The 9,443-nt window shown below is 60.2% G+C and overlaps 1 protein-coding gene and 1 long non-coding RNA gene across 4 annotated transcripts; one reads left to right on the top strand and one right to left on the bottom strand.

The window, feature by feature from the left end:
• Positions 1 to 376: 376 nt before the first annotated feature.
• On the bottom strand, positions 377 to 9,437 carry LOC146541884 (uncharacterized). 2 transcript variants are annotated; one of them, XR_014880818.1, is made up of 3 exons: positions 7,066 to 9,437; positions 938 to 2,632; positions 377 to 683 (listed from the first exon to the last, which is right to left on the bottom strand). It is a non-coding gene; the product is annotated as an uncharacterized LOC146541884 (long non-coding RNA). The 2 variants fall into 2 exon arrangements; XR_014880817.1 differs by lacking the exon at positions 377 to 683 and having other exon boundaries at positions 697 to 1,471; positions 1,533 to 2,632.
• On the top strand, positions 2,492 to 6,499 carry DMAC2 (distal membrane arm assembly component 2). Of its 2 annotated transcripts, none has more exons than XM_085215424.1 (6): positions 2,492 to 2,601; positions 3,050 to 3,195; positions 3,815 to 3,895; positions 4,009 to 4,148; positions 4,237 to 4,399; positions 6,270 to 6,499. In XM_085215424.1, exons 1-6 carry the CDS (start codon positions 2,584 to 2,586, stop codon positions 6,448 to 6,450), a joined length of 729 nt encoding a protein of 242 aa, XP_085071550.1. In that variant the 5' UTR covers positions 2,492 to 2,583; the 3' UTR covers positions 6,451 to 6,499. The 2 variants fall into 2 exon arrangements, with proteins under 2 accessions (XP_085071550.1, XP_085071549.1); XM_085215423.1 differs by lacking the exon at positions 2,492 to 2,601 and adding an exon at positions 2,662 to 2,712.
• Positions 9,438 to 9,443: the final 6 nt, after the last annotated feature.

Raw genomic sequence — 9,443 nt, 5'->3', positions numbered from 1 at the left:
AAGTGGATGGAGACCCCATGGGAGTCACTGGGGACTTGATGGATGGCCCAGGGAACCCCAGAAGTGGATGGAGACCCCATGGGGGCAATGGTGGGACGGCTCAGGGGACCCCAAAAGCGGATGGAGACCCCATTGGGGGCAATGAGGACCTCTTGGGATGTTCAGAGGGACCCCAAAATTGGATGGAGACCCATGGGGATCAACAGGGACCTGATGGATGGCCCCGGGACCCCAAAAGTGGATGGAGACCCCATTGGGGGCAATGATGAGAGGCCCAGGGGACCCCAAAAGTGGATGGAGACCCCATAGAGGTCAACAGGGACCTGATGGGTGGCCCAGAGGACCCCAAAAGTGGATGGAGACCCCACTGGGGGCAACGGGGACCTCTTGGGATGGTGTGAGGGACCCCAAAAGTGGATGGAGACCCCATGGGGGTCACTGGGGACCTGATGGATGGCCCAGGGGACCCCAGAAGTGCACGAAGACCCCACTGTGGGCAATGGTGGGACGGCTCAGGGGACCCCAAAAGCGGATGGAGACCCCATTGGGGGCAATGAGGACCTCTTGGGATGGTCTGAGGGACCCCAAAAGTGGATGGAGACCCATGGGAGTCAACAGGGACCTGATGGATGGCCCAGGGGACCCCAAAAGTGGATGGAGACCCCATGGGGGTCAACGGGGACCTGATGGAATGGTGGGACGGCTCAGGGGACCCCAAAAGCGGATGGAGACCCCATTGGGGGCAATGAGGACCTCTTGGGATGTTCAGAGGGACCCCAAAATTGGATGGAGACCCATGGGGATCAACAGGGACCTGATGGATGGCCCAGGGGACCCCAAAAGTGGATAGAGACCCCATTGGGGACAATGAGGACCTCTTGGGATGGTGTGAGGGACCCCCAAAGTGGATGGAGACCCCATGGGGGTCACTGGGGACCTGATGGATGGCCCAGGGGACCCCAGAAGTGCACGAAGACCCCACTGTGGGCAATGGTGGGACGGCTCAGGGGACCCCAAAAGTGGATGGAGACCCATGGGGGTCAACGGGGACCTGATGGATGGCCCAGGGGACCCCAAAAGTGGATGGAGACCCCATGGGGGTCACTGGGGACCTGATGGATGGCCCAGGGGACCCCAGAAGTTAATGGAGACCCCATGGAGGTCAACAGGGACCTGATGGATGGCCCAGGGGACCCCAAAAGTGCACGGAGACCCCACTGGGGGCAATGGTGGGACGGCTCAGGGGACCCCAAAAGTGGATGGAGACCCCATTGGGGGCAATGAGGACCTCTTGGGATGTTCAGAGGGACCCCAAAAGTGGATGGAGACCCATGGGGGTCAACGGGGACCTGATGGGTGGCCCAGGGGATCCCAAAAGTGGATGGAGACCCTATTGGGGACAATGAGGACCTCTTGGGATGGTGTGAGGGACCCCAAAAGTGGATGGAGACCCATGGGGGTCACTGGGGACCTGATGGGTGGCCCAGGGGACCCCAAAAGTGGATGGAGACCCCATGGGGGTCACTGGGGACCTGATGGGTGGCCCAGGGGACCCCAGAAGTGCACGAAGACCCCACTGTGGGCAATGGTGGGACGGCTCAGGGGACCCCCAAAAGTGGGGGGTTAAGGGCTGGGTGACCCCTGTGAGGGTTATGGGAGCACACTGGGGGTCTCAGGGATCACCTGAAGTTTCAGAGGAACCCCGTGAGGTCCACGGAACCCCAAAAAGGGCCTTTGGGACCCCATTAAGAGCACAGGACCGCAGTGAAGGGGACACGGGAGAGGGATCGGGACCCCACTGGTGGCTGTGAGAGCCCAGTGGGGGTCTCTGGACCCCACTAAGGGTCCGCTGAGGGCAGCAGGACCCTGTTAAAGGCATTGGGACCCCCATTGAGGCTCTTTGGGACCCCCACTGAGACCCTCTGGGACCCCCATTGAGGCTCTTTGGGATCCGACATTGAAGCCCTTTGGGATCCGATATTGAGGCTCTTTGGGACCCCCACTGAGGCTCTTTGGGATCCCCATTGAAGCACTTTGGGACCCCCATTGAGACTCTTTGGGACCCCCACTGAAACCCTTTGGGACCCCCACTGAGGCTCTTTGGGACCCCCACCGAAACCCTTTGGGACCCCCACTGAAGCCCTTTGGGACCCCCATTGAAGCCCTTTGGGACCCCCATTGAGACCCTTTGGGACCCCCATTGAGGCTCTTTGGGATCCCCACTGAAGCCCTTTGGGACCCCCATTGAGGCTCTTTGGGACCCCCACCGAAAGCCTTTGGGACCCCCATTGAGGCTCTTTGGGACCCCCACTGAGACCCTTTGGGACCCCACTGAGACCCTCTGGGACCCCCACTGAAGCCCTCTGAGACCCCCATTGAGGCTCTTTGGGATCCCCACTGAAGCCCTCTGGGACCCCCACCGAAACCCTTTGGGACCCCCACTGAGACACTTCGGGGCCCCCATTGAGGCTCTTTGGATCCCACTGAAACCTTTAGGACCCAGAAAACCCCCCGAGGCCGGAAGTGCGGTGTGGGCGGGTTCTCCACCGGAAGTCGCGCGTCGCGTCGTGATGACGTCTCAAGATGGCGGCGGCGCTAGCGGTAGGTGCGGCCCCGTCACCTCGGAGACGTCCTGGGGAGGGGTGCGGGGCACTAATTAGTGCTTAATTAAAGGAAATGTTCCTTCTGCAGCCGCTGTGTGCAGCTCGTGGGGTCTGAGTGCGGGGGGGGGCCCTAAAAGGGTTTATTGGGGGGGGGGGGGGGGGTTGGGTGCACGCTGTGATCTGGGCCGGGGGAGTGGGTGGGGGGGCACCGAGTTTGGGGGGGGGGAGGTTGGGGACACTTTGGTGGGATGGGGGGGGGGGGGCACAGGGATGTGGACGTTGAGTTGGGGGCAGCGTGGAGGGGCACAGAATTTTGGGGGGGGGGGGGGCGAATAGGGGAGAGGATACCACAGAGCGATGAGGGCATTTGGGGGGGGTCGAGGGGGACGTTGAGATTTGGGAGGGGGGCAACGGAGGGTTGGGGGCACCGCTGGTCTCTCCCACAGATGCGGGGGTTCCGGGGGGGTCGCGTCCCGTGCCGCGGGGTCTCGTCGGGGGCGCTGCAGCGTTTGGGGGAATGGTTTTACGAAGTGGAGGCGGTGCTGGGCTGGGCGGAGCGGATGCGGCTGCGGCGGCTGCGCACGAAAAACGCGTATGTGGGGCGGGGACCCCCCCGTTAGGGACCGGGACCCCCCCCCCCTCTCCCCCCTTGGGGGGCATCCCTGACTTGGGGGGGTCGGGAGGGTGGGGGGGGGGTTAAGGTCCCCAACTCCGTGGGAGGAAATGGGGGAGGGTGAAGTCGGTCCCTCCGTGGGTGGGCGGGGGGGGTGGGGGGGGGGATATATTGGGGTCTCCTCCCCATGGGGTGAAGGCAGAGGGGGGGGAGGATCTGCCCCTGTGTATTGGGGGGGTACGATTTTGTTGGGGGGCGGGGGGGGGGGGGATACATTGGGATCATTGAATGCAGGGGATGGAGGTGGAGGAGGTAAAGTGGAATCCCCCCCCCCTTCCTGGGGAGTGGGGGGGGGGGGGGGGGGCGGAAATTGGGGTCCCCTCGTGTGTGGAGAGGTGGGAACTCGCCATAATTTGGGGGGGGGGGGGAGAAATTAGAGCCCCCTTCCCAGAGGTGGGTTGAAATCGGGGCTCCCGTTCCCCCTCTGCTCGCACCGCGTGGCTCAGATCAGCTTCTTTTTCTAAGGGGGGGGGGGGTTGGATCGGGGGCCTCCACCCCACACAGCCGCCCCCCTCCCCCCCAAAACCCCCCCCCTCAGGCACTACAGCTTCATCCAGCGCCTGCACGGCAACAACGTGGCGGCCGCCTGCTTTGCCATGTCGTGCGGCGGGAGGGTGAGGTGAGCCCCCCGGCCCCGACTTTCTGCCCTCCCCCCGGAGCTGGGGGCCCCCCCCCTCACCCCCCCTCTTTATTTTTCCTCCCTGATGCTGTTTTTCCCCCCACCCCCCATAGATTTGAGGGCCAGGAGGGCTGGCTCTGTGCAGACTCCCGTGGGCGCTGGAGCCCCGAAGTGCTGCAGTTCCGCCACATCCCCGTGGTGGCCTTGGATCTCAGCGGCTCCCAACTCACCTACGACGGTTTGGACAACTTTGGTGAGACCCTCCCCCCCCCCAGAGGACACCCCTGAACCCCACAGCATCCCCTAAACCCCCTTCTTTTGCCCCCCCCTACACCTCCAAGTGCTGCTGACGAAGCTGCAGCACCTGGACCTGAGCGGGTGTCCCCACGTGGACGACTGGGCGCTGGGGAGGCTGCACGTCTTTGGGGACAGCCTGCAGGAGCTGTCGGTGGCACGGTGCCCCCGGGTGACCGAGAGGGGATTGGCCACGCTGCATCAGCTGCCGTGAGTGTGGGGAGGGGGCTGAGTCAGCCTGGGGGGAGGGAAGAGCATCTCCCACCAGCGTATGGAGGTGTGGGCACCCCCCTGAGCGCAGGGACGGGGGTCTCAGCGTCACCCCTTTAACATGGGGACAGGGATGGGGGTCTCAGTGTCACCCCTTTAACATGGGGACACGAATGGGGGTCTCAGTGTCACCCCCTGAGCGCAGGCATGGGGGTCTCAGTGTCACCCCTTAACATGGGGACAGGGATGGGGGGGGTCTCAGTGTCACCCCCTGAGCACAGCAGTGAGGATGGGGGGGGTCTCAGTGTCACCCCTTTAACATGGGGACAGGGATGGGGGTCTCAGTGTTACCCCTTTAACAAGGGGACAGGGATGGGGGTCTCGGTGTCACCCCCTGAGCACAGCAGTGGGGATGGGGGGGGTCTCAGTGTCACCCTTTTAACAATGGGGACAGGGATGGGGGTCTCAGTGTCACCCCTTTAACATGGGGACAGGGAGGGGGTCTCAGCGTCACCCCCTGAGGACAGCACTGGGGATGGGGGGGGTCTCAGTGTCACCCCTTTAACATGGGGACAGGATGGGGGTCTCAGTGTCACCCCTTTAACATGGGGACAGGATGGGGGTCTCAGTGTCACCCCTTTAACATGGGGACAGGAATGGGGGTCTCGGTGTCACCCCTTTAACATGGGGACAGGAATGGGGGTCTCAGTGTCTCCTTTAGCACAGCAGTGGGGAAGGGGGGGGTCTCGGTGTCACCCCTTTAACATGGGGACAGGATGGGGGTCTCAGTGTCACCCCTTTAACATGGGGACAGGGATGGGGGTCTCAGTGTCACCCGCTAAACATGGGGAATGGGGGGGGGTCTCAGTGTCACCCCTTTAACATGGGGACAGGATGGGGGTCTCAGTGTCACCCCTTTAACATGGGGACAGGATGGGGGTCTCGGTGTCACCCTTTTAACATGGGACAGGATGGGGGTCTCAGTGTCACCCCTTTAACACTGGGGACAGGATGGGGGTCTCGGTGTCACCCCTTTAACATGGGGACGGGGATGGGGGTCTCGCTGTCACCCCTTTAACATGGGACGGGATGGGGGTCTCAGTGTCACCCCTTTAACATGGCGCAGGATGGGGGTCTCAGTGTCACCCCTTTAACATGGGACAGGATGGGGGTCTCAGTGTCACCCCTTTAACATGGGGACAGGATGGGGGTCTCAGTGTCACCCCTTTAACATGGGGACAGGGATGGGGGTCTCAGTGTCACCCCCTGAGCGCAGGGATGGGGGTCTCAGTGTCACCCCTTTAACATGGGGACAGGGATGGGGGTCTCAGTGTCACCCCTTTAACATGGGGACGGGATGGGGGTCTCAGTGTCACCCCTTAACGGGACAGGGATGGGGGTCTCAGTGTCACCCCTTTAACATGGGGGCAGGGGATGGGGGTCTCAGTGTCACCCCTTGAACATGGGACAGGGATGGGGGTCTCAGTGTCACCACCCTGAGCAGCAGGGATGGGGGGGTCTCAGTGTCACCCCTTTAACATGGGGGCAGGGATGGGGGTCTCAGTGTCACCCCTTGAGCACGGCAGTGGGGATGGGGGGGTCTCAGTGTCACCCCTTAACATGGGGACAGGGATGGGGGTCTCAGTGCCCCTCTTGAGCACAGCAGTGGGATTGGGGGGGGTCTCAGTGTCACCCTTTTAACATGGGAAGAGGGATGGGGGTCTCAGCGTCACCCCCGGAGCACAGGATGGGATTGGGGGGGGTCTCGGTGTCACCCCTTTAACACGGGGACAGGATGGGGGTCTCGGTGTCACCCCGCTGAGCACGGGACCCACGGTGGGGTCCCCCCTCTGTGTTCCCCCCTCCCCAGGAAGCTGCAATCCCTGGACGTTGGGGGGCTGACGGTGCCGAGCCCGGGGCTGCTGCGCATTCTGCTGGAAGAGATGCTGCCCCACTGCCGGGTGTTGGGCATGGAAATGGGGGATGGGGACCCTGCAGAGACCCCCCCGGAGCTAGGGCAGCCCCCCCCTCCCCCCATGACAGCGCTGTGATTGGAGGGGGGGGGTCCTCAAAGTGGCATTAAACGTATCGTGGTCGCTCTGCTCTGTCCGAGGGTTTGGGGTTCACGCTGCAATCTGGGGGCACCTGGGGGGTTTTGTTTTTGGGGAGGGGGAGGCAGGTTAACACCCCAAACCCCCCCCCCCCCAAGGAGTTGATTTGCCCCTCCCAGGGGTTCGCTCACTTCTAAGGGGAATTAATCCCCCTCCCAACTGGGTTAATTGCCCCCTCCAAAGGGGGTTAGTCCACCCTAAAGAGGTCTCATTGCCCCCCAAGTGGCTTAACTGTCCCTCCGAGGCGATTAGTGCCCCCTGAAGGCACCTAATTGCCCCCCCCAGAGAAATAATTCCCCTTCCCACATGTTGGTGAGCCCCACAGGGGCTCTATTCCCCCAAAAAGGGGCTCGCTTCACCCCCCCCCCACCCCTCCCCCCACCCCAGCCACCCTCAAACCTTTGCTCTGCAGCCAGGGGCGGGCGCGCAGCCACGTTTATTGGCAGAGCACATCCCTAAGGGGGGAGGGGGGGGTCCGATTGGGATGGGGGTCTCGGGGGTGGTGGGGGGGGGGGGGGGGTGAGGTGAGGGTGAGGGGAGGGGGGGGGGTCTCACTTCTCATAGAGCTCCATGGGGTAATGCTCGCCGTAGTGCTGCAGGTGGCGCTCCAGAGCCGCGCGCTGCCGGCGCAGGTTTGGGGGCATGTCGCGATAGACGTCCGAGAAGAGGTGCTGAGGGCTGGGCTTCGGTTTGCGCTCCGCCTGCTCGAACGCCTCCATCACCTGCGGGCGGGGGGGGCGGCAGCGAATCCGCAGCGATTCGAGCCGAAGTCGGGGGTGGGGGAGGGGCGGGGAGGAGGTCTGGGGGGTTGTGGGTATGGAGAGAGCGGGTCTGGGGGGCTGCGTGCGTGTGTGGTGTGTCTGGGGTGTCATATGTGTGTGTGTTGTGTGTCATATGTGTGTGTGTTGTGTGTCTGGGGTGTCATATGTGTGTGTGTTGTGTGTCTGGGGTGTCATGTATGTGTGTTGTGTGTCATATGTGTGTGTGTTGTGTGTCTGGGGTGTCATGCGTGTGTGTTGTGTGTCATATGTGTGTTGTGTGTCTGGGGTGTCATGCGTGTGTGTTGTGTGTCATATGTGTGTGTGTTGTGTGTCTGGGGTGTTATACGTGTGTGTTGTGTGTCTGGGGTGTCATGCGTGTGTGTTGTGTGTCATATGTGTGTGTGTTGTGTGTCTGGGGTGTCATACGTGTGTGTTGTGTGTCATACGTGTGTTGTTGTGTGTCTGGGGTGTCATACGTGTGTGTTGTGTGTCATACGTGTGTGTGTTGTGTGTCTGGGGTGTCATACGTGTGTGTTGTGTGTCATACGTGTGTGTTGTGTGTCTGGGGTGTCATACGTGTGTGTTGTGTGTCATACGTGTGTTGTTGTGTGTCTGGGGTGTCATACGTGTGTGTTGTGTGTCATACGTGTGTGTGTTGTGTGTCTGGGGTGTCATGCGTGTGTGTTGTGTGTCATACGTGTGTGTGTTGTGTGTCTGGGGTGTCATGCGTGTGTGTTGTGTGTCATACGTGTGTGTGTTGTGTGTCTGGGGTGTCATGTGTGTGTGTTGTGTGTCATATGTGTGTGTGTGGTGTGTCTGGGGTGTCATATGTGTGTGTTGTGTGTCATATGTGCGTGTGTGGTGTGTCTGGGGTGTCATGTGTGTGTGTTGTGTGTCATATGTGTGTGTGTTGTGTGTCTGGGGTGTCATACGTGTGTGTTGTGTGTCATACGTGTGTGTTGTGTGTGTGTCTGGGGTGTCATACGTGTGTGTTGTGTGTCATACGTGTGTGTTGTGTGTCTGGGGTGTCATACGTGTGTGTTGTGTGTCATACGTGTGTTGTTGTGTGTCTGGGGTGTCATACGTGTGTGTTGTGTGTCATACGTGTGTGTGTTGTGTGTCTGGGGTGTCATGCGTGTGTGTTGTGTGTCATATGTGTGTGTGTTGTGTGTCTGGGGTGTCATGCGTGTGTGTTGTGTGTCATATGTGTGTGTGTTGTGTGTCTGGGGTGTCATGTGTGTGTGTTGTGTGTCATATGTGTGTGTGTGGTGTGTCTGGGGTGTCATATGTGTGTGTTGTGTGTCATATGTGCGTGTGTGGTGTGTCTGGGGTGTCATGTGTGTGTGTTGTGTGTCATATGTGTGTGTGTTGTGTGTCTGGGGTGTCATACGTGTGTGTTGTGTGTCATACGTGTGTGTTGTTGTGTGTCTGGGGTGTCATACGTGTGTGTTGTGTGTCATACGTGTGTGTGTTGTGTGTCTGGGGTGTCATGCGTGTGTGTTGTGTGTCATATGTGTGTGTGTTGTGTGTCTGGGGTGTCATGTGTGTGTGTTGTGTGTCATATGTGTGTGTGTTGTGTGTCTGGGGTGTCATGTGTGTGTGTTGTGTGTCATATGTGTGTGTGTTGTGTGTCTGGGGTGTCATGTGTGTGTGTTGTGTGTCATATGTGTGTGTTGTGTGTCTGGGGTGTCATGTGTGTGTGTTCTGTGTCATATGTGTGTGTGTTGTGTGTCTGGGTGTCATGCGTGTGTGTTGTGTGTCATATGTGTGTGTGTTGTGTGTCTGGGGTGTCATGCGTTGGTGTTGTGTGTCATATGTGTGTGTTGTGTGTCTGGGGTGTCATATGTGTGTGTGCTGTGTGTTTGGGGTGTCATGCGTGTGTGTTGTGTGTCATATGTGTGTGTGTTGTGTGTCTGGGGTGTCATATGTGTGTGTGTTGTGTGTCTGGGGTGTCATGCATGTGTGTTGTGTGTCATATGTGTGTGTGTTGTGTGTCTGGGGTGTCGTGTGTGTGTGTTGTGTGTCATATGTGTGTGTGTTGTGTGTCTGGGGTGTCACGCGTGTGTGTGTTGTGTGTCTGGGGTGTCGTGTGTGTGTGTGTTGTGTGTTTGGGGGCTGCGTGCGTGTGTTGTGTGTCTGGGGTGTCACGCGTGTGTGTGTTGTGTGTCTGGG

Source organism: Meleagris gallopavo, unplaced genomic scaffold (assembly GCF_905368555.1).
Source record: "Meleagris gallopavo unplaced genomic scaffold, MGAL_WU_HG_1.1 scaffold_33, whole genome shotgun sequence".
NCBI lineage: Eukaryota > Metazoa > Chordata > Aves > Galliformes > Phasianidae > Meleagris > Meleagris gallopavo.
This window is presented reverse-complemented; position numbering and strand designations above follow the sequence as displayed.

Excerpts from the sequence above, each read along its gene's own strand:
- DMAC2 (XM_085215423.1), top strand. The coding sequence starts at position 2,677 with ATGTTCCTTCTGCAGCCGCTGTGTGCAGCTCGTGGG. Across the intron at positions 4,149-4,236 it reads CGACGGTTTGGACAACTTTG|TGCTGCTGACGAAGCTGCAG; the intron begins GTGAGACCCTCC and ends TACACCTCCAAG. Across the intron at positions 4,400-6,269 it reads GCCACGCTGCATCAGCTGCC|GAAGCTGCAATCCCTGGACG; the intron begins GTGAGTGTGGGG and ends CCCCCTCCCCAG.